The 23,005-nt window shown below is 38.8% G+C and overlaps 1 protein-coding gene and 1 pseudogene across 12 annotated transcripts in view; one reads left to right on the top strand and one right to left on the bottom strand.

The window, feature by feature from the left end:
• Positions 1-23,005, top strand: part of ATP11C (ATPase phospholipid transporting 11C) — a 182,979-nt gene that overhangs the window by 85,219 nt on the left and 74,755 nt on the right. For all 12 annotated transcript variants that reach the window (XR_004622506.1, XR_004622507.1, XM_019800852.2 and 9 more), the window contains exons 3-5: positions 3,140-3,229; positions 5,791-5,871; positions 7,798-7,905. Coding sequence is in view for 10 of the 12 variants with exons in the window: in XM_019800852.2 (XP_019656411.1) it covers positions 3,140-3,229; positions 5,791-5,871; positions 7,798-7,905 (279 nt within the window). In the remaining 2 variants the exon portion in view is untranslated. The remainder of the gene's footprint in view (positions 1-3,139; positions 3,230-5,790; positions 5,872-7,797; positions 7,906-23,005) is intronic.
• On the bottom strand, positions 9,955-16,840 carry LOC109489804 (annotated as a pseudogene).

The raw sequence follows: 23,005 nt of genomic DNA, 5'->3' as shown, positions 1-23,005 counted from the left end.
CCCTTCTTTAGCAAAAGGAGCACTGGCTGCTTGCTGCTAGGATCTTTAGTTTCCATCATATTTCCCCATTACACATTCTTTCCCTTAAAAAATTCTGGGCCTCAATCTTGGAGGTGCTACAGTGGGTTAAAAATCCGTGAGCTCCACCTAACACTTCGAAGGTATGCCCAAGGTTAAATTTAGAACTCCTATGTGAAAGACTGTCTTGAATTAAAGCTTCAAGTCTAAAATTACACTAGCATTCTACCTCATTTTAAAACTCAGATTGTCAGTAGAATTTATTGGACATCTCTTTGAATCTTTTCACACTCCCTGGATGGTGCCTTTTTAGCTGAAGTTACTAAATCCTAGTGTCGTGGTGACTCCCTTTACTCTTCCGAATTCACGGGAGAAAGAGTGGTACTTAAAAAAAGAGAAAGTTCTACTTCACATTGGTGTGGAGCAGTGGAGTAAATGGCCAACACTTAAGATCAAGATTTCTTGTGCCTTCTACGTACCAAACATTGTTCTAGGCAGCTGTGGTTAAGGAGGCTTACGATATGTTCCCTGACATCTTAATAGCTCATGACCTGATGCAGGAAAGAAGAGAGCATACAGCAATAGTTTCCTATAATGGTAATAGTCAGAGTTCCCCAAGGAAGCAGTTCATTTAATAAGTTAAAACAGTGGTAAACAAACAGTGGGGGCCTAGAAATAACAACAAAATGTTCCCTTTTGATGTGTCAACACCCCACAGAGGACTCTAACAGTCCCTGATGTTTGTTTGTTTAATTAAAAACCCCTTAGTTAGGGAACAGAAGGTCAACAAGCCAGAAGCTCAGCTGTTAGCCTGTTGTGGGAGTTTAACTTATTGTTTTAGAAAATTGATCGTAAGTAATTGGGACAGTTCAGTGCTGATCCTGGACTATATCAGCTTCAAAGTGACTGGATCAGTGGTTTTGATCCCTTTTGTTTTTGGTTACAAGCTGCCTTGGGAACCTGATAAAAAGTGTGGATTCTCTTCCCCCAAATGGTGCATATCCACACAATTCTGTATTTCATTTTTCATTGTTGTTTATTAAGGCCTTAAATTCCAGTTTAGTTAGCATGCAGTGCTATGTTAGTTTCGGGCACGTGGTGTAGTGATTCAACGCTCCCATACATCACCCGGTGCTCATCACGACAAGTGTGCTCCTTAATCTCCATCCCTTGCCCCCCTCCCCCCTGGTAACCATCAGTTTGTTCTCTAGAGTTAACAGTCTGTTTCTTGGTTTGTCTTTCTCTCTCTTTCTTTTTTTTTTTTTACCTTTGTTTTGTTTCTTAAAGTCCACATACATATGAAATCATGGTATTTGTCTTTCTCTGACTTATTTCACTTAGCATTATACTCTCTAGTTCCATCCATGTTGTTACAAGTGGCAAGATTTCATCCTTTTTATGGCTGAGTAGTATTCCATCGTGTATATATTACCACCTCTTCTTTATCCACTCATCTATCGATGGACACTTGGGCTGCTTCTGTAGTTTGGCTATTGTAAATAATGCTGCTATAAACATAGGGGTGCATTTGTGTTAGTGTTTTGTATTTTGTGTGTAAATACCCAATAGTGCAAGGACTGGATCATAGGGTAGTTCTGTTTTTTATCTTTTTGAGGAACCTCCATACTGTTTTCCACAGTGGCTGTACCAGTTTGCATTCCCACCAACAGTGCAAGAGGAATGGTTCCTTTTTTTCTCCACATCCTCACCAATACCTGTAGTTCCTTATGTTTTCTGTTTTAGCCATTGTGACAGGTGTGAGGTGATATCTCACTATAATTTTGTACTTCATTTTGAATGAGCTTCCTTGAAGCGCTTCTATGAATCCGGGGGAAGAACCTTCTAGGTTGGCTGTTGGTTGTAATGCAGCTCCTTTACTGAATATGTTTGCCTCCATTTATCTTCATTTTCTTGGGATTCCCTGAATCTTGAGCCCATAAGCCTTTTAAAGAGAGGTTAGTAAATTCACGTATATTGTGTCGTGCTCTGCAACTTTGGCATTTCAGTCATCTTACCTAATTCAATGGATATTTTCTCACCATATTTGTGGTGGAGATCATCTGAGTATAAATTTAGATCTTTTAGGTTAAGAAACACTTCTTTCTTTCTGGTTTCTGGTCTTTATTATCTAGAAAATGCAACTTCTTTTTTTTTTTTAAGATTTTATTTATTTATTTGACAGAGATAGAGACAGCCAGCGAAAGAGGGAACACAAGCAGGGGGAAGTGGGAGAGGAAGAAGCAGGCTCATAGTGGAGGAGCCTGATGTGGGGCTCGATCCCATAACGCCAGGATCACGCCCTGAGCCGAAGGCAGACGCTTAACCGCTGTGCCACCCAGGCGCCCCTTATGGTGATTTTTAAATGACCTCATCCTTGAGCTTAAGATATTAGTGAGAAAGTCTTAATGTGATTCAACAGTTGGCCCAGGAGTTTTCTTCTCCTGCCCATGTACTATTTAGCATCAAACCTTTAACCTATTACCAGTTACCAAAGCCCAATATGGCATGTTGTTGATTAAAGTGAAAGCCTCTATGACCTAGGGTTATGTGTATACCTCAGCTGTCCTGGAGGTGGGGGGGGAGGGTTACTGATAGGGACAGAGTTATATCGATGATGATGATCCAGACTCCAGTGGTTAGATGAGCCAGAGGGATTAATTTGTTCATTCATTCATCCAGCTAATTTATGGAGTGTCTACTTTGTGTCTGCTAGGTGTTGGGAGAAAAGTAATGAAAAGACAAATGAACAGCCTGTCCTTATGGAACTTACTGCCTATTGAGTGAGCAAGCAACTTTAATAAAAAATGCACACATCTGTAGTTATTCACTGTAATGAGTATTATCAAGGAAGTATAGGATGACCTGAGAACACCTAACAAGGAACCTAATTTAGATCAGGTCAGGGAAAGCAAAGACTGGGGACTAAATGGCCCAATTGTGATACTCCATATGAAAACTGTTTCTTATACAGTATACCTCTAAGTATATGCTTATTTGTATGTGTGAAGTCTGGGTTTTAACATGTTTTCAAAGTATGTGATTATCTGGCCCATATGAGTTGTTATTAGAATTTTTCAAGTTTCCTTTCTAGTGATACTCTTTTTTTCTTTCTCCCGTACAGTATACACTTTGGAATTTCCTCCCAAAGAATCTGTTTGAACAGTTTAGAAGAATTGCAAATTTTTATTTTCTCATCATTTTCCTTGTGCAGGTAAGAGCTCCATAAACAACCACTCCCCTTTTAGAAACGTAATTACTCCAAACAGATTTTCAATCCATTTCTAACTTTAAAATGCCCTGTGTCTAAAAAGATGTTTTAGGGCTTGTTTTAATAAAACTTTTTAAAGTACTAATATTATAGTTTAAGATTTATATGATTTTATAAATTTCCAAAGTAACATTTTTACTAGGAAACCTGTTGAGAATTTGTTACTTTGTTTAAAAATTTTCATAGATTTCATATCTTTGTTCATCCTAGAAGGACATATATTGTGTACCATTAAATACAATAGCATGTATTAAAATTGAAAATAGTTCAGATTAATAGTTTTACTTCATTAAACACCAGATTCAGCTTAATTGAAAATTTATCACTTTTTTTCCTGATACCTGTTTTGCTCTCCCTCATTCATTTAAGTGTGAAAGCCTGGTGGACTTGATCTTCTCTCTGTTCCTACTAATGTTTTGTGTTTTAAATCTTAGACATCTTAAATTGCCTCTTCCATCTTTAAGTCTATGAGTCATTATAAGTTGTCCCTCACCAAAATTACCCCCAGAAAATTTTATTACAGTAAAGGTATTTTTTTCCCTAGTTTCATTTTGTAAATGAAGCAGAAACATCCCAATGAAATTGCTCCAATGCTTTGTTAATGTTAAGTGCTTCTGTTTATCCACTTTGAGGCTTTGAGTAAATGGTACTGTAATTTAATTTAGCCCTGCTACTTAAAACCAATCTGGGTTGTGATATGGGAAAGAGCTAATTTCAGTCTTAAATGATGGGGTATTTGAAAAGGAGCTCCTCTAGATCCATGGTAAGATACCTTACAAAACAAAACAAACTGCATACAAGATTATGCTCAGAAGAGTCGTTCTTTGTCCCATGCAACACCGTTCAGTTCGGTTCAGTGAATGTATACCAAGCACCTACTGTGTGCCTTGCAGTATTCCAGATAATAAAGATTCTAGCAGATACAATGAAGATCAAGATACGGCTTTTCTGTCCTTAAGGAATGTATGTTACAGTCATGTATCCTTTTTTTTTTTTAAAGATTTTATTTATTTATTTGACAGAGATAGAGACAGCCAATGAGAGAGGGAACACAAGCAGGGGGAGTGGGAGAGGAAGAAGTAGGCTCATAGTGGAGGAGCCTGATGTGGGGCTCGATCCCATAACGCCGGGATCACGCCCTGAGCCGAAGGCAGACGCTTAACCGCTGTGCCACCCAGGCGCCCCTACAGTCATGTGTCCATTTAATTTAATGCGGTACAAGTCATAAAAGTAGCATGAGCATCATGCTGTGGAGATACAGTGGAAGTTAATATGTCTTTCTAACCAAGAGGAGCTTAAGAAGGCTTTAAAGAGTAGATGATATCTGAACTAAGCCTTGAAAGATTAGAGCAAGTTGACCTGGTGAAGAATGCCAGATGGGTATCTCACGCTGTGCATGAAGGCCCACAGCCACGTAAAAGCCTGTGTCCCTAACTCGGGGGGTGTGGTAGAGCCCGGCCTGGGTGGGGATAGAGATGAAAGTGAGTAGTAGGGGCAGATTGAACTCCTGGTCCTCTGTCCCTCAGGTCTAGTCCTCTCTCGGTATTTGTTGTTTCGGTGAACGACGACAGCATCTACCCAGCCGTGTTCACCGGACACTTAGAAGTCATCTTTAATCACACCTGACAAGAAATTCCTTGCCATTCCTACCATTTTAACCCCTAACTATCCGTGGAAGTTCTTTCCATGTCTGTTGCTGCCCTCCCTTGTCCAAGCCATCATCTTGTACGTGCATTATGGCAGTAGCCTCGTACGTGAACTCCCCACCTTCACACTTACGTTCTGTTTTCCACAAATCAGGGAGGGTGATCTTCTCAAAATGCAGTTCTATTCATGGGACCTCTCCTTGCCTAAAAGCTTCAGCTCTTTCCCACTGTGGGATAAACAGTGAACTCTAGCCTAGAGGGCCCTGCTTGGGCTTTCCCCCTCTCCAGCCCCATCTTACACCACACTCTGTCCTGCCTCTGGCTTCCTTTCTTTCTTTACGTGTGCGCCCCCCCACCCACTGCCCTCCTACCATAGAGACTTTGTTGTATGTGCTGTCCTGTGTGCTTGCCTGAAAGCCCATCCTTCATCTAGTTAACTCTGCTTTACTCTTTAGATTTCAGCGTTTCATTTGTTCGACTGTCTAGTTTTCCTGTAAGCTGTTAGCTTTACAAGGGCAGGGACTATTCTCTATCTTACCTAAGCAATATCTCTAGAGCCTGGCCTCTGATAGTACAGGGGCTAAAAGAATGGTGCTCAACAAAGAGATGGTAAATGATTGGTTCTATTTCATTGAAGGCGTGAATCCAAACTGGAATGAAAACTAAGCCTGAATTAGAACTGGTTCCTTACACTAACTGCTCTGTGGATTGCTGTTGTTTTAATGAAAGTTAACACTGACCCTGCTACCAGGATATGTTTTGTCTGTATTTCTGCCTGAAATGGTGGCAGCATGTGAGTCCTTCATATACGTGAATGGCTTATTTTCCTTTTATATTCAATTTCATTTCTTTACCTAGGTCACAGTAGACACACCGACTAGCCCGGTTACCAGTGGACTTCCGCTTTTCTTTGTTATAACTGTTACAGCCATCAAGCAGGTAAATTTCTTATTTCCAATTATACCTGCATTTCAGTCCCATCTGGTTTGAGTATCATTGCCAAAGGTCCTTTTTCATATTCATATAGAGTGGGCAGCATCCTTGATGGATTTAGTTTATATTTGATTTCCTATTGAAAACATATTAAAATGACTGTAAGGTACATCTTTAATTTCTTTTGCCCCTTTTTTCCTCAGTATTTGTGTTGTGGGGTTGTAACCCTAAAAGAAAGAAGGCAGAAGGTAGCTCAGTCAGGAAATGAGAGGTGAATTTTTAATGTGTATGAATTTTTTTCAGTGTGGTATATCTTTGTGAAAAATTCCCATTCTAGTGAATTGTTGTTGTTGTTGCCTAAAGCAGAGAACTCAAGAGCACGAGTACTCGATATTTGTTGTCTTCCCTGATGCTGCTGAAGTGGGTGGTTGCCAGAGGAGACTTTTATTCTTGTTTTTCATCAAAGCTGACAATTGCCATGGTGTCTGACGCTGACATCTTTGGAGTCTTTTGACCAGTTTATATGATAGTACCTTTGAAAAATTCCACATGAAATTGAAAGTGGAAATGGGAAACTGGAGGTAAAGGATGGGTTAGCAATGTTTATCATGTACTGGACAGCCCATAGGACCTGACTAATTGCAAACATACTTTTAGACAGTACTTACCAAAGAGCTTTAAAAACTACCCTCAAGAACTTCGAAAGTGATGGTCTGTTTCATGGTATTTTGAACGAGGTTACCTTTCCTCTTGGGGTTATCTGGTCTTCTATCTTGCCTACCAGAAACTGCAAGAATATTTTATCAATTGTTTGGTTGCTAAATAAAGACTTTTGGAATGTTCTTTCTCTTAGGCTGTTAGGATTATTTTCTTTAACATCATAGAATTTCTGGTTCCAAGAATAGCCTGTATGGTTTACAAAAGCTCTTACTGATTCATTTTACTCCCTATACTAGTTCATGTTAGGCCTTTCTTTCCTCACTGACATCACAGAAAGTGCCATAGGAAGTGATAGCCTAGCATTGTCATAAAGAGGAACAGGACAAGAATGAATATAGCCCTGGAGAAAAAAAGCGGAAGGCGATCAAGAGATTTTTTTTCAAACAGTTACATTTGAAAAGGTACAGACATTATTCTAAAGAAAAAAAGAAATGTGATGTAAAAAGGAGAAGAGGTCATGCTCAAACAAATGAACATCCTCCTTCCTTAGTTCTTTTGGCTTAAATTTACTTCATACAAAAAACCCAAACTAAAATGAGCCATTAGACCTTTCCCTGATTACTTTTAACTCTAAAAAATGAACACCAATTTATGGCTTCCTTTACCACCAAGTCAGTGGAGAAGTTTAACTGTTGACCTCCAAAACCTTATCTGTTGACCTCCTTATCATGGATTCTGTGCCAAAATAATCCTAACTTGCCTTTTCTGTTCTCTATCACTGGGGAGGAATTACATTTCCTCGGTGATGATCACTCCCAAGAGTCTACTACAGAAGAATATATTTAAGTATAAATATAAATAAGATATAATAAATATAAATAAGAATATATTTAAGTGAGCTATAAGAAAATCCAGAAAAAAATTGTCAAATTAAAAAGTACAGAAATTAACATTAACTTGAATAAGAGTAGAATTAGAAGAATAAATCATAGCCTTTCACAGTTGAAGAATATAAAGGTTCTGATGCCTATATTTTCATTGATACTTATCTGCAGAATGGAGAAACCAGTAAAGCTATTTACCTAAGGGGTATTTTGAAAACATATCTTAGTTCTTGCTGTAAAAATGAACAATGTTGTCTCTTTAGCACTGTGAGTTGAGATTAATACTATAAGTATAAATATCTGCTGGTGACTCATAGAGGGGGTTATAGAAATTTATTAACAACTTCACTGTATTATGTGAGCTTAACTGTAGTTATTTTTATTCTAGGGATATGAGGATTGGCTAAGACACAGAGCTGACAATGAAGTCAACAAGAGCACTGTTTACATAATTGAAAATGCAAAGCGAGTGAGAAAAGAGAGTGAAAAAATCAAGGTATTTTTGTAGTTCTTTTTTTTTTATTGTGGTAAAAACACAGCATTTTAAAACATACAATTTAGTGACATTTAGTACATTCACATTGTTATACAAATGCCAACACTATCTAGTTCCAGAACATTTTCATCACCCTAGAAGGTAACCCTGTAGGCATTAAGTAGTCATGCCACATTCCTCCTCACCCAGGCCCTGGCAACCACTAATCTTCTTTCTGTCTCTATGGATTTACCTATTCTAGATTATTTCATGTAAATGGAATCAGACACTATGTGGCCTTTTATGTTTGCCTTCTCTCAGTGTTCTCAGGGTCTGTTATTATTGTAGCGTATGTTAGTAATTCTTGCTTTTTATGGCTAAATATTCCATCATATGGCTCTACCATTTTTTCTTTATCCATTCATCAGTTGATGGACATTTGGGGGGTTTTTCCACCTGTTGGCTATTATGAACATTGCTGGTATGAACATTCATGGACAAGTTTTTGTTTGAACACTTGTTTTCAGTTCTTTGGGATATATACTAGGAGTAGAAGTGCTACATGATATGGTAGTTCTGTGTTCAACTTTTTCACAAACCACCAAGTTGTTTTCCACAGCAGTTGTGCCATTTTGCATTCTACCAGCAATGTATGAGAATTCCAAGATAGTATTATTTTTTACTATCAGCCAAGATCCAAGTTAATCGTTGATTATTACCTAATAAGATCCCAGTCAGTAAGATTTTAGACCTGTGCATATCAAATAATCTTTTTTGTTCCCAACAGATTGTATTTTAATTAATAATAAACTTTACTTTTTTTAGAGCAGTTTTGGGTTCACAGCAAAATGGAGGAAAGTACAGATTTCACATATACCCCCTTTCCCCACATGTGTACAACTTCCCTATCAGCATTCCATAGTGGTATTTTTGTTGCAATCCATGAACCTACATTGGCACAATCATCATCACCCAAAGTCCATAGTTTTCAGTAGGGTTCACTCTTGTTCCAAATTCAGTGGCCTTAGACAAATGTCTAATGAGAAGTATCCACCATTATTATTAGTATCCTATAGAATCACTTCACTGCCCTAAACATCCTTTGTGTGAGCTTTGCCTCGTCATCCCTTCATCCCGCCAACCCCAGGTCACCACTAATCCTTTTACTCTCTCCATAGTTTTGCTTTTCCATAATATTATACTGTTAGAATCATATACAGTCTGTAGCCTTTTCAGATTGGCTTCTTTAACTTAACAATATGCATTTAAGTTTATGCCATGTCTTTTCATGTCTCAATGGCTCATTTCTTGTTAGCACTGAATAATACTCCATTGTCTAGATGGACCAGTTTATATATCCATTCACCTTCTGAGGGACATCTTCGTTGCTTCCAAGTTGTAGCAATTATGAACAAGGCTGCTATAAACATTTCTTTGCAATTTTTTGCATGGACATAAGATTTTAATTTATTTGGGTAAATATCAAGGAGTGTGCTTATTGGATTGGATTGTAAAAGCATGTTTAATTTTGTGAGAAACTGCCAAGCTATCTCCAAAGACACTGTTCATTTTGCATTCCCATCAGCACTGAATGAGAGTTTCTGTTTCTCCACATCCTGGCCAACATTTGTTGTCAAGTGTTTTGAATTTTGGCAATTCTAATAGGCGTGTAGTGGTATCTTGTTTTTGTTTTAATTTGCATTCCCCTGTTGACATATGGTGTTCAGCATCTCTTCATATGCGTCCTTGACATCTGAATATCTTCTTTCATAAGGTTGTCTATTCAGGTCTGTACCCATTGTTTAATCAGAGTGCTCATTTTCTTATCGTTGAGTTTTAAAAGATTTTTTTTTAATATTTTGGATAACAGTCTTTTATCACATAATGTGTTTTATAAATATTTTATCTCAGTCTCAAAGTATTATTTATTTTTTTATTTCATTTTGTTATTGTGGACAAGAAGCATATAACATTAAATTGACCATCGTAACGATTTTTTTAAAGTATAATCTCCATTTTATTTTTTTTTCTAGAGAACAGTTTTTCTTCAGTGCTTAAGGACTTAGCTGCTTACATGGGCTTTGGTGGGGGTGGTGGGGTAGCACCCGCGGGTCTAAACTGGGGTAGGGGTGGGAGTTTTGGGTTCTTCCGTGTTTCAGGAGAGCGATTCTGGGCTTCCTTGCTGTGAATGGCGCAGCTCGCCCAGTAATGTTGTCTCACAGACAGCAGTCTCACATAGGCCTAGAAGACCTTCGCTTTGGAAATGGCCCTGATGGCGGTGGCCTCTACTCTGGCCACAGTAACAAACTTCTCAATGGCCTTGACCTTCGGCAGGCAACTGCACAGTTGATGCTGTGAGTAGCCTGCACATGGCTGCGGCCCTTTGTGGCACAACCATTATTCCTTCTTTTCTTTCTTTCTTTTTTTTTTTGCATCAGAAAATTTTATTTTTACATGTACCATTTTAGATAAAAATCAAGATAAATGTTTAATAACTGTAAGATATCATCAAGGAAATATGTGAGCCAAATGTGATAGCATTTCTAAGAAAGAGGCTTGGACGTGAGTCTTTGTCAAGGCAGGGCAGTCTGAAACGGAAGCACCTCCCACCTTAGACTGCCTCAAGGTGAGACTGTTCTGAAATTGGACATAAATCTTCATCCACTTCTCAGAGGGAGGAAAGGGCAAAGTCTTATTATAACCATTTTAGGAAAAGAAAGTGGCACAAAGAGATGCTTAATTGACTTACTCAATGTCAGACAGAAACGAGAGGTAGGCGTGCCTGTGAAATCCCTGTCCCTTGACTTCTAATTGCATATTTATTTATTTTTTTTATTTTTAATGATTTTTTTATTATATTATGTTAATCACCATACAGTACATCCCCGGATTCCGATGTAAAGTTCGATGCTTCATTAGTTGCGTATAACACCCAGTGCACCATGCAATACGTGCCCTCCTTACTACCCATCACCAGTCTATCCCATTCCCCCACCCCCTCCCCTCTGAAGTCTTCAGTTTGTTTCTCATAGTCCATAGTCTCTCATGTTTCATTCCCCCTTCTGATTACCCCCCTTTTCTTTATCCCTTTCTTCCCCTACCGATCATCCTAGTTCTTATGTTCCATAGATGAGAGAAATCATATGATAATTGTCTTTCTCTGCTTGACTTATTTCACTTAGCATTATCTCCTCCAGTGCCGTCCATGTTGCAGCAAATGTTGAGAATTCGTTCTTTCTGATAGCTGAGTAATATTCCATTGTATATATGGACCACAGCTTCTTAATCCAGTCATCTGTTGAAGGGCATCTCGGCTCCTTCCATGATTTGGCTATTGTGGACAATGCAGCTATGAACATTGGGGTGCATATGGCCCTTCTCTTTACTACGTCTGTATCTTTGGGGTAAACACCCAGTAGTGCAATGGCTGGGTCATAGGGTAGTTCAATTTTTAACTTTTTAAGGGACCTCCACACTGTTTTCCAGAGTGGCTGTACCAACTTGCATTCCCACCAACAATGTAGGAGGGATCCCCTTTCTCCACATCCTCTCCAACAATTGTTGTTTCTTGCCTTGTCTATCTTTGCCATTCTAACTGGCGTAAGGTGGTATCTCAGTGTGGTTTTGATTTGAATTTCCCTGATGGCTAATGATTTTGAACATTTTTTCATGTGTCTGTTAGCCATTTGTATGTCTTCATTGGAAAAGTGTCTGTTCATATCTTCTGCCCATTTTATGATTTGTTTATTTGTTTCTCGTGTATTGAGTTTGAGAAGTTCTTTGTAGATCTTGGATACCAGTCCTTTATCTGTGGTGTCCTTTGCAAATATATTCTCCCATTCCGTGGGCTGTCTCTTAGTTTTTTTGACTGTTTCCTTGGCTGTGCAGAAGCTCTTTATCCTGATAAAGTCCCATAAGTTCATTTTATCTTTTATTTCTCTTGCCTTTGGAGATGTGTCGTGAAAAAGGTTGCTCTGGCCGATGTCATAGAAGTTGTTGCCTATGTTCTCCTCTAGAATTTTGATGGATTCCTGTCTCACATTGAGGTCTTTCATCCATTTGGAGTTTATTTTTGTGTATGGTGTGAGAGAGTGGTCAAGTTTCATTCTTTTGCATGTAGCTGTCCAATTTTCCCAGCACCATTTATTGAAGAGACTGTCTTTTTTCCACCGGATGTTTTTTCCTGCTTTATCAAAGATTAGTTGCCCAAAGAGCCGAGGGTCCATTTCTGGGTTCTCTATTCTGTTCCATTGGTCGATGTGTCTGTTTTTGTGCCAGTACCATGCTGTCTTTGTGATCACAGCTTTGTAGTACAGCTCGAAATCCGGCATTGTGATGCCCCCAGCTTTGTTTTTCCTTTTCAACAGTTCCTTGGAGATTCGGGGCCTTTTCTGGTTCCATACAAATTTAAGGACTATTTGTTCCAGTTCTTTGAAAAATGTCCTCGGTATTTTGATCGGGATAGCATTGAAAGTGTAGATTGCTCTGGGTAGTATGGACATTTTAACTATGTTAATTCTTCCAATCCATGAGCATGGAATATTTTTCCATCTTTTTATGTCTTCCTCAATATCTTTCAAAAGTGATCTATAGTTTCTAGCATATAGGTCCTTTACGTCTCTGGTTAAGTTAATTCCAAGGTAACGCATGGTTTTTGGTGTTATTGTAAATGGGATGGATTCCCTAATTTCTCTTTCTTCAGTCTCGTTATTCGTGTATAGAAATGCAACTGATTTCTGGGCATTGATTTTGTATCCTGCCACCTTACTGAATTGTTCTATAACTTCTAATAGTTTGGGAGTGGATTCCTTTGGGTTTTCCATATAGAGTATCATGTCATCTGCAAAGAGAGACAGTTTGACTTCTTCTTTGCCGATTTGGATACCTTTGATCCCTTTTTGTCTTCTGATTGCTGTTGCAAGGACTTCTAGTACTATGTTGAATAATAGTGGCGAGAGTGGGCATCCTTGTCGTGTTCCTGATCTTAAGGGAAAGGCTTCCAGCTTTTCCCCATTGAGAATAATGCTTGCAGTAGGCTTTTCATAGATGGCTTTTATGAGATTGAGAAATGTACCCTCTATTCCTACACTCTGAAGGGTTTTAATCAGGAAAGGATGCTGTATTTTGTCAAATGCTTTTTCTGCATCAATTGAGAGGATCATATGGTTCTTGAGTCTTTTCTTGTTGATATGATGTATCACATTGATTGATTTGCGAGTGTTGAACCATGCTTGCATCCCAGGTATGAATCCCACTTGGTCATGATGGATAATCCTTTTAATGTACTGTTGGATTCTATTAGCAAGGATCTTGTTGAGGATTTTGGCATCCATATTCATTAGAGAAATCGGTCTGTAATTCTCCTTTTTGAGGGGGTCTTTGCCTGGTTTGGGGATCAAGGTAATATTAGCCTCATAGAATGAGTTTGGTAGCTTTCCTTCTGTTTCTATTTTTTGAAATAGCTTTAGGAGAATAGGTATTATTTCTTCTTTGAATGTTTGGTAGAATTCCCCAGGAAAACCGTCTGGGCCTGGAGTTTTATTATTTGGAAGGTTGTTTATCACTGACTCAATTTCTTCATAGTTAATTGGCCTATTTAAGAAATCTATTTCTTCCTGTTTCAGTCTTGGTAGTTTATAGGTTTCCAGGAAGGCCTCCATCTCTTCCAGATTGTTTAGTTTTTTGGCATATAGCTGTTGATAAAAGTTTCTAATAATCCTTGCAATTTCAATGGTGCTGGTCGTGACCTCTCCCTTTTCAGTCATAATTTTAATAATCTCAGTCCTTTCTCTTTGTTTTTGGACAAGTTTTGCCAGTGGTCTATCAATTTTATGGATTCTCTCAAAGAACCAGCTTCTAGTCCTGTTGATCTGCTCTACTGTGGTTCTGGTCTCTAATTCATTGATTTCTGCTCTAATCTTGGTCAACTCCTTCCTTGTCAGTGGGTTAGGCCTGTCCCTCTGTTGCTGTTCCAGTTTCTTGAGGTGAGAATATAGAAACTGCATTTTAGATTTTTCTATTCTTTTGAGTGAGGCTTGGATGGCTATGTATTTCCCCCTTAGGACTGCCTTTGCAGTATCCCATAGGTTTTGGACCGTTGTGTATTCATTCTCGTTGGTCTCCATAAATTGTTTAATTTGTTTTTTGATTTCCTGGTTTATCGAGTCATTCTTGAGCAGGATGGTTCTTAGCCTCCAAGTGTTTGAGTTTCTTCCAGGTTTTTCCTTGTGGTTGAGTTCCAATTTCAGAGCGTTGTGGTCTGAGAATATGCAGGGGATAATTTCAATCTTTTGGTATTGGCTGAGACCTGTTTTGTGTCCCAGAGCATGATCTATTCTTGAGAATGTTCCATGGGCATTTGAATAGAATGAGTATTCTTTGGTTCTGGGGTGTAGTGTTCTATATATATCTATGAGGTCCAACTCGTCGAGTATGGCATTCAAAGCCTTTGATTCTTTGCTTAGTTTTTGCCAGGGTGTTCTGTCTATTTCTGATAGTGGGGTGTTGAGGTCCCCTACTATTACTGTGTTCTTATCTATATGTCTCTTTATTTTGGTTAAGAGTTGGCTTGTGTATCTTGCTGCTCCCCTGTTGGGGGCATATATATTAATAATTGTCATATCCACTTGTTGAATACTTCCTTTAAGAATAATATAGTGCCCTTCTGTATCTCTCTCTATGGCCTCTAGTTTAAAATCCAGTCTATCTGATATGAGAATTGCTACTCCAGCTTTCTTTTGAGGTCCATTTGCGTGGAAGATGGTACTCCATCCCCTTACTCTAAGTCTGAATGCATCTTTGGGTTCAAAATGAGTCTCTTGTAGACAGCAAATGGATGGGTCATGTCTTTTTATCCAATCTGCAACCCTGTGGCGTTTTATGGGAGAGTTTAAGCCATTTAGATTGATAGAGATTATTGACAGATATGATTTTAATGATGCCATTTCTCTTTAAAGTCTTTGTATCGGTTGTGACTTGCTGCTCTGTATCACTCTTGGGGCCTTTTTACCTTTATAGAGCCCCCCTTAATATCTCCTGTAGGGCTGGTTTCGTGGTTACGAAATTGGTTAATGATTGGCGATTTTGGAACGTCTTTATTTCTCCATCAATTCTGAATGACAGCTTTGCTGGATAAAGGATCCTTGGCTGCATGTTTTTCTCTGAAAGAGCTTTAAAAATGCCCCCCCAAGCCTTTCTCTCATTCCAGGTCTCTGTAGACAGGTCTGACGTAATCCTGATACCTTTGCCTTGGTACGTGAGAAATTTCTTTGCCCTGGCCGCTTTCAATACTGTATCCTTGGATCTAATATTTGCGAATTGCACTATGACATGCCGTGGCGTAGGTTTGTCCTGGTTGAGCTTGGATGGGGTCCTCTCTGCCTCTTGGACACGAATGCTTGTTTCCCTTGCTAGATTAGGGAAGTTTTCAGCTACAATTTGTTCAAATATCTCTTCTAGACCTCTGTTTTTCTCCACCCCTTCAGGGATGCCGATGATTCTGACATTGGATCGTTTCATAGAGTCAGTAATCTCCCGTAATCTACATTCGTGGGCGTGGATTTTTTTAAGACCAGCTTCTATTTTCGTTTTTTCTTCTACTAACCCATCCTCCAATTCGCTAACGCGTTCCTCTGCCTCGGTGACCCTGGCCGTCAGAGCCTCTAGTTTTGACTGCATTTGGCTCATAGAATTTTTAATTTCTGTCAGATTCGCTCTCATTTCTGCCCTTAGGGATTCTATATTCTCAGCAACGTTTTCTCTAATACTTTTTTCAAGTCTACTCATCATCTTGACCATTGTTGCTCTGAATTCCATTTCTGATAAGGGATACATCCATATGTATTAATTCTGTGGCAGAGGCCACAGACTCATTATCTTTTCTTTGCTGGGGGGGACTTCTCATCATTCTGATGAAGAGAGATTGCGGGGTTGTCCAGAGCCTATTCCTTCTTTTCTTGGTCATCTTGAAAGTGAGGCCCCAAGAGGGCCCATCTTAACCATTTTTTTGGTTTTTATTTATTTCTTGTAAAGATTTATTATTTTGGGGGGTGGTTGGGGAGAAGCAGAGGAAGAGATTCTTAAGGGAGACTCCCTGCTGACCACGGAACCTGACAACACTGGGGCTCCCTCTCAGGACGCATGAGACCATGACCTGAGCTGAAACCAAGAGTCAGCAGCTTAACCGACTGAGCCACCCAGATGCCACTAAGATTTTATTGTTTTAAAAAAATCCTACACCCATTGTGGGGCTCAAATTCACAACCCTGAGATCAAGAATCACATGCTCCACTGATCCCCCCTCATCTTAACTAACCATTTTTAGTGTACAGTTCAGTAGTGCTAGTATATTCACATTGTTGTACAACAAATCTCCAGAATCTTTTCATCTTGTAATACTAAAACTTTATACCCATTAAACACAAACTCCCCCTGCTTCCAGCCCCTTGGTAAACACCTTTCTACTTTCTGTTTCTATGACTGAGTGCTTTTGAGAAATACTTCTACAAATGGAATCATACAGTATCTGTCCTTTTGTGACTGGCTTATTTCACTTAGCATCATGTCTTCAAGGTTCATCCATGTTGTAGCATATGACAGAAATTCCTCTCTTTTAAGACTATGTAATATTCCTTAGTATGCATAACATCTTTTCTTTATCAATTCATTTGTTGGACATTTGAGTTGCTTCCATCTCTTAGTAATGTAGATAATGCTGTGACAAACACAGGTGTACGAATAACTCTTTGATATCCTGCTTTGAATTATGTTAGACATATACCCAAAAATAAAATTTCTTAATCATATGGTAATTCTGTTTTTAAGTTTTTGAGGAACCTGCATACTGTTTTCCCTATGGATATATCATTTTACCTTTGCACTTAGAGTGTGCAAGGGTTTCAGCTTCTCCGCATCCTCTCCAGCGCTTGTTAGTTTCTGTTCTTTTGATGGTGGCCATCCTGATGGGTGTGAAATATCTCATTGTGTTTTTGACTTACATTTCCCAAATGATTAGAGATGTGGAACATCTTTTCATGTGCGTTTTGGCCATTTGTATATCTTATTTGGAGAAATGTCTACTCAGATCCTTCGCCTGTTTTTTAACTGGGGTATTTATTTATTGTTGAGTTGTATAAGTCTCTTATATATTCTGGATATTAACTCCTTATCAGATATATGAGTGGCAAGTATTTTCTCCCATCCCATAGGTTACCTTTTCATTCTATTGATTGTTTCCTTTGGTGCAAAGTTTTTAAGTTTGATACGTTCCCATTTCTTTCTTTTTTTTTTTTTAAGTAGGCGCCACACCCAGCGTGGAGCCCAACACAGGGCCGGAATTCACGACTCTGAAATCAAAAACCTGAGCCAACACCAAGAGTTAGATGCTTAACCGACCGAGGCACCTGGGTGCCCCGATATATTTCCATTTCTAACGCTGATTTTTTTTTTTAACCTTCACTTTTGGTGTATGTCCAGGAAATCATTACTGAATCCAATGTCCTGAATTCAGCTTTTCCCTGATGTTCTTCTAGGAGTCTAAAAAGTTTAGGACTTACATTTAGGTCTTTTTATTTTTCTACAATTTTATTTATTTTTTTGAGAGAGAGAGAAAGCATAAGCAGGGGGAGCAGCACACAGAGGGAGAAGCAGGGACCCTGCTGAGCAGGGAGCCCAATGTGGGGCTTGATCTCAGGACCCTGAGATAATGACCTGAGCCGAAGGCAGACACTTAACCAACTGAGCCACCCACGTGCCCCTTATATTTAGGTCTTTAATTCATTTTGAGTAATTTTTGTATGTGGTGTAAGGTAAGAGTCGAACCTCATTGTTTGCATATGGATATCCAGCTTTCCCAACACCATTTGTTGAAGACACTGTCCTTTCCCTATTGCATAGTCTTGGGACCCTTGTTGAAAATCATTTGGCCATGTATGCTAAGGGTTTATTTGTGGTTTCTCTCCTCATTGGTCTATATATTTGTCTTTATGCCAGTACCATACTGTCTTAATTACTGTTGCTTTGTAGTTTGTTTTGAAATCTGGGAGTCTGAAGACTCCCCAAGTTTGTTTTTTCTTTTCAAGATTGTTTTCTGTATTTGGGGTCCCTTGATATTCCATATGAATTATAGGAATTTTTTTCTATGTCTGCAAAAAATGTCATTGGCATATTGGTATGAATTCCATTGAGTTTGCAGATTGCTTGAATGGTATAGGCATTTAAACAGTCTTAAGTCGTCCAATTCATGAACATGAAATGGCTTTCCATTTATTTTCATTATCTTTGATTTCTTTTAGCAGTTCTTTGTAGCTTTCAATGTGTAAGTCATTAACTTCTTTGGTCAAGTTTATTCCAAAATGTTTTCTCTCTTTTGATGCTATTATAAATAGAGATTGCTTTTCTAATTTCCTTTTTGGATTGGTCATTGTTAGTGTATAGAAATGCAACTGATTTCGAGTGTTGATTTTATATCCTGCAACTTTGTTGAATTCATTTATTAATTCTAATAGGTTTTTGTGTGTGTGGAATCTAGGGTTTTTTATGTATAATGTTATGTCATCTGCAAGCCAGAATAATTTTACTGCATTTCCAACTTGTATGCCTTTTTTGGGGGGTGGGGAGAGGTATAATTGCTCTGGCTAGCACTTCCCAGTACAATGTTGAATAGACATGCTGGGAGTGGATATCTTTGCTTTGTTCCTGATACTATAGGAAAGGCTTTCACTCTTTCCTCACTGAGTATGATATTAGCTGTGGGCTTTTCATATATGGCTTTTATTATGTTGAGGTCATTTTTCTTTCTAGTTCATTGAGTGTTTTTATCATGAAAGAGCATTGAATTATGCCAAATGCTTTTTCTGCATTGATTTGAGATGATTATATAGCTTTTGTCTATTGTTGTTATGCGTTGCATTCCACTGATTGATTTTTGTGTATATCCTTTCATTCCCAAGGATACATCCCGTTTGGTCATAGTGTATGATCATTTTAATGTGCTGTTGGGTTTGGTTGGGTAGTATTTGTTCAGGATTTTTTCATCAATATTCGTTGAAGATATTGGTCTGTAGTCTTCTTCTCTTATACTGTCTTTTCCTGGTAAAATGGTATCAATAATTCTGGCCTTATAGAACAAATTTGGGAGTATTCCCTCCTCTTTGATTCTTCAGAAGAGTTTGAGAAGAATTGGTGTTATTACTTCTTTAAATGTTTGGCATAATTCTCCTATGAGGTCATCTAGCCCTAGGGTTTTCCTGCTTCAATCTCCTCACTAGCTTTGGGTCTGTTCAGATTTTTTATATTTTCATGATTCAGTTTTGGCAGGTTGTATGTTTCTAGGTGTTTATCCATTTATTCTAGGTTATCCTATTTGTTGGCATATAGTTGTTTTTAGTAGTCTCTTATAATCCTTTTTATTTCTGTGGCATCAGATGTAATGTCTTTTTTCGTTATTTGAGTCTTTCTTTTTTTCTTAGTCTAGCTAAGGGCGTGTCAATTTTATTGATCTTCCAAGATACTATTTTTAAAGGAATATTTCTATATGAATATGGATTAAAATATGACAGGTAATAGGAATCCAATTCTCCAGAACAAGGAAAGAAGATGGGTGGAACAGAAAGAGAAGAGGGTAGGTGAAAATACCATTCCCAAAAGGTTCAGAGTTGTGATAGGAATTCATTAAAAATGGTACTCTCTTCCCTGTACTTTTATCAAGTATTATCAGTGCTGAATTATTTATGAAATACCGGGAATGGTTGGACATAAGTTCTCCATATTTACAGCAATAGGTAACTTGTCTCACATCTTCTTTTAGTAATAATGGGAAAAAGGCTACAGAGTGGGAAAGTTACCTGAGATTGACATAGAATGTCTTTCTATCACCCTTCTTTCTTTTCTGCATTCTCTGCATCCCATAGGGGAAGACCCTCAACTAGAGTGGTTAGGATGTGAAGTTGCCAAACCGGTCTTAGAAACTCAACATTGTTGTTCGGCATAAGAAGCCTAAATGATTCATAGCATTAAGTCTGTTGCTCCCAGGGCCCTAAGTAAAATTGTGAAGCAAGTAAATGTTTCCCACATCTCTCCCTTTCTCTTGTTTCCTCTTTCTGATTTTGCTGTCACCCCCACCCTCTTAGAAAGACCCCCACCCCATTTTCCACCTTCTGTTCATCAGGCTTCTTTGCCTTGAGGCTGATCTCAACCAGGTATAATCTTAATTAAATCAGCTGATGTTGTTGTGTGAAATGCTGTTTGATTCAGCCCTTTCTGGAATATTTGTGTGTGGCAAGAAATGCCTATAAACTAAAAGTATCTAAATGTTTGCTTGCCTGGGAGAGTGGGTAGGCTATTGTTGAGTAAGAGAGTAACTTGGTATATATCCTCAGTGCAGTGGAAATTTTTTGAATAGTTTCAAAGCCAGGGAGTGACAGTAGTAGAGATAACAATAATAAAAATAGTAGTTAACATTTATATATAAACGTAAATATGCCAGGCATTCCCTTTCACATTCTATTAACTGATTTAGTCCTTACTTTATAACAGTCCTATGAAGTAGGTACTTCGATTATTCCCTCTTTACAAATGATAAAGCTGAGGCACAGGGAGATTAAGAAACTTGTCCATGACGAGTAAGTGGAAAACCTGGGATTTGAAACAAGTTTGGGTTATGAGTTGTGCTTATAACCACGAGTTTGTACCACCTGTCTCATGATTAAGATAAATGGATATATTCAGGATATTTTTTGGAGGTAGAATCATCAGGACTTAGTGATGTACTAGATGCAGGGAGGGAGAAAAAGAGCAAAAAAGAATAAAGATAACCTTCTTGGTTTTGGCCTGAGCAACTGGGTGAATTAAGTAGAGCTGTTAAACAAAATTCTGGTTATTAAATAAGATGGAGAAGGCTGGGAGAAGAATAGGTTTAGTGACAGATGTAAGAGTGAAAGGGAAATCAAAAATTCCATTTTAGCCGTGTTCATTTTGAGATACCTGTTAGACATCCAGATGGGATTGTCAAGCCTGGAGCTTAGAGATGTTTGAGCTGGCAATTGAAATTTGGATTTCGTCGACATGTAGATGGCACATGAAGCCATGGGACTGGATCGAATCCTAGAATATAGAGAAGAGAGCCGACAAAGAGGACTTGAGGAATTCCAAGGTAAAAGTATGGTTCTTTGTAAGGAAGGGAATATGGGTTTTGGTATTAGAAATACTGGAAGAGTTTCTTCAGGTTTTCTGATTATTTCCTTTTTTGTATCTAGTCTGCCGATAAGCCCATGGAAGGAAATCTTTTTCCTTTTGACTTTTTTTAGAGTTTCCATCTCTGCCCAAATTCCTCATCTACACATGTATGTTGTCTGCCTTTTCCACGAAATACATCAGTATCTTAATCACAGTGATTTTTATTTTTACATGCCTGTTTTGTAATCCAAATTCTCGACGTTTCCGGGATTGGGCCTGTGCTGACTGCTTTATATCTTGATGTTAGGTCATTTTTGTCATGTGTTCTGTGTGTCTTGTATTTTTTTTTAATTGAATTTTGGACATTGTACGTAAAACAATGCTTCAAACCAAGGTAAATAGAATTTATGATATGAAATGGGCACAGCTCTTCTGTCGGTGTGTGGATGTAAAGGTTAAGTCAGTCTAGTTGGGAGTCGCGAGCTAGCTTTGTTGTTTGTTGGAGCTATTGCTGCTTCCCGTACCCTACTGGAAATTCCAATCCTGGGAGTGCTGCTTTGCTGTTGCTTCGTGCTTTGTGTAGGGCCTGGGGGGGCCAGAGGGCCTTGCTCAGTACTCCTGTTCTCCCCTGGCAGTAGATTGCTATTTCTTATTGTTATTAGTATTGCAAGGCTCCTGGGAGGAACAGAGTGTTTCTTGGTTCTCCTGCTCCAGTGGCAGTATTAAGCAGGGCGTATGCACCTTTGCCTCACTACTGAATACTTGGTCTCAGTGCTCCCACCCGACCTCCAATGGCAGTTGAATTTTGCCTTTTATTAGCGCTAGGGCCCCGAGACCCATGGGTTTTCTGTCCCATCCCCAGCAGCAGATGGTGTTTGCTCTGTCTCTTCTAGCAGTGGTGTTGTTTTCAGGGAGGCTTTCTTGCCTTTCTCCTACACATAGATGGCTTTTGCCTCAAACGAGAGAAGGCGCCACGATTCTGACATATCTTGCCTCTGTCTCCGCAGTGGTCAGTCAGTTACAACTGGCATGCCCGTACTGGTGAGGGAAGGCTCCTGTCCTTTCCTGCCCTCGTGTTTTCTCACAAGCACCCAATGGATGCCTGGAAAGAAGAAATGATAAGTGGTTATAATTTCCTCTTTTTTCTCAGGTTTGCAGATTTCACAGTGTCACATTAGCTCCTACCAAACCTTTCAGAATCGGTTCGAATCTGATTGTTTCTTCTTCTGCCCTTTTATGGCAGTCATCTCTTGCTCCTGTGCCTTGTCAGTTGTGAAACAGTGCGTTTCTCCTGTGTCTCCTCAGAAGGACTTTTCGCCCTTTGAAATTTAGTTCACTTGGTTGCCTCGCAACCTCAGCTCTCTGATGAACTAAAAAAACACATAATTGTGTAGATTATCTAGCCTTTTCTAACACTTATCATGAGGGATGGTGATGTTCTCTTACTGTTTTTAACATGTTAAATGGAAACGGCCCAAGTTGAATGTCTCAGTGGACCCTGTTGTTCCTTTCCTTTAAAAGCCCCTTCCCACCCTGTCCCCCCTGCCTTGGGTAAGGCCTAACCTCCTGAGCCTGGGCTGCCAGCCCTCTGAGATCTGCCCCCGGCCATCTCACCAGCCTCAACTTGCACTCCAGGTATAGAACCTTTATAGTTCCTATCTGAGCAAATCATACGTGTTGTAGAAGAAATTTTCTATTTGTGGGTTTTATGTGCCTGAGAATTATCTTCCATTCTTTAATGATGTTTCCTTCTTTTGAGATGATTTAGGATTTTGTTTGTTATTTGTCTTCTGTGTATTTAATCATAGATTGTGGTTTTATGTAAGCAACATAAGTGTTTATGTAAGTGAGGAAGGAAAGATCCAACAAAATATTATTTACAAATTAGTTCAGTTATTGATGCTGTTGCTCTTGGCTGCTGATTAAGATTGGCAAGAAAATAAAATTG

This window comes from Ailuropoda melanoleuca, chromosome X, assembly GCF_002007445.2.
Source record: "Ailuropoda melanoleuca isolate Jingjing chromosome X, ASM200744v2, whole genome shotgun sequence".
Taxonomy (NCBI): Eukaryota; Metazoa; Chordata; class Mammalia; order Carnivora; family Ursidae; genus Ailuropoda; species Ailuropoda melanoleuca.
Note: the sequence above shows the minus strand (reverse complement) of the source record. Positions and strands in the feature narration are given on the sequence as shown.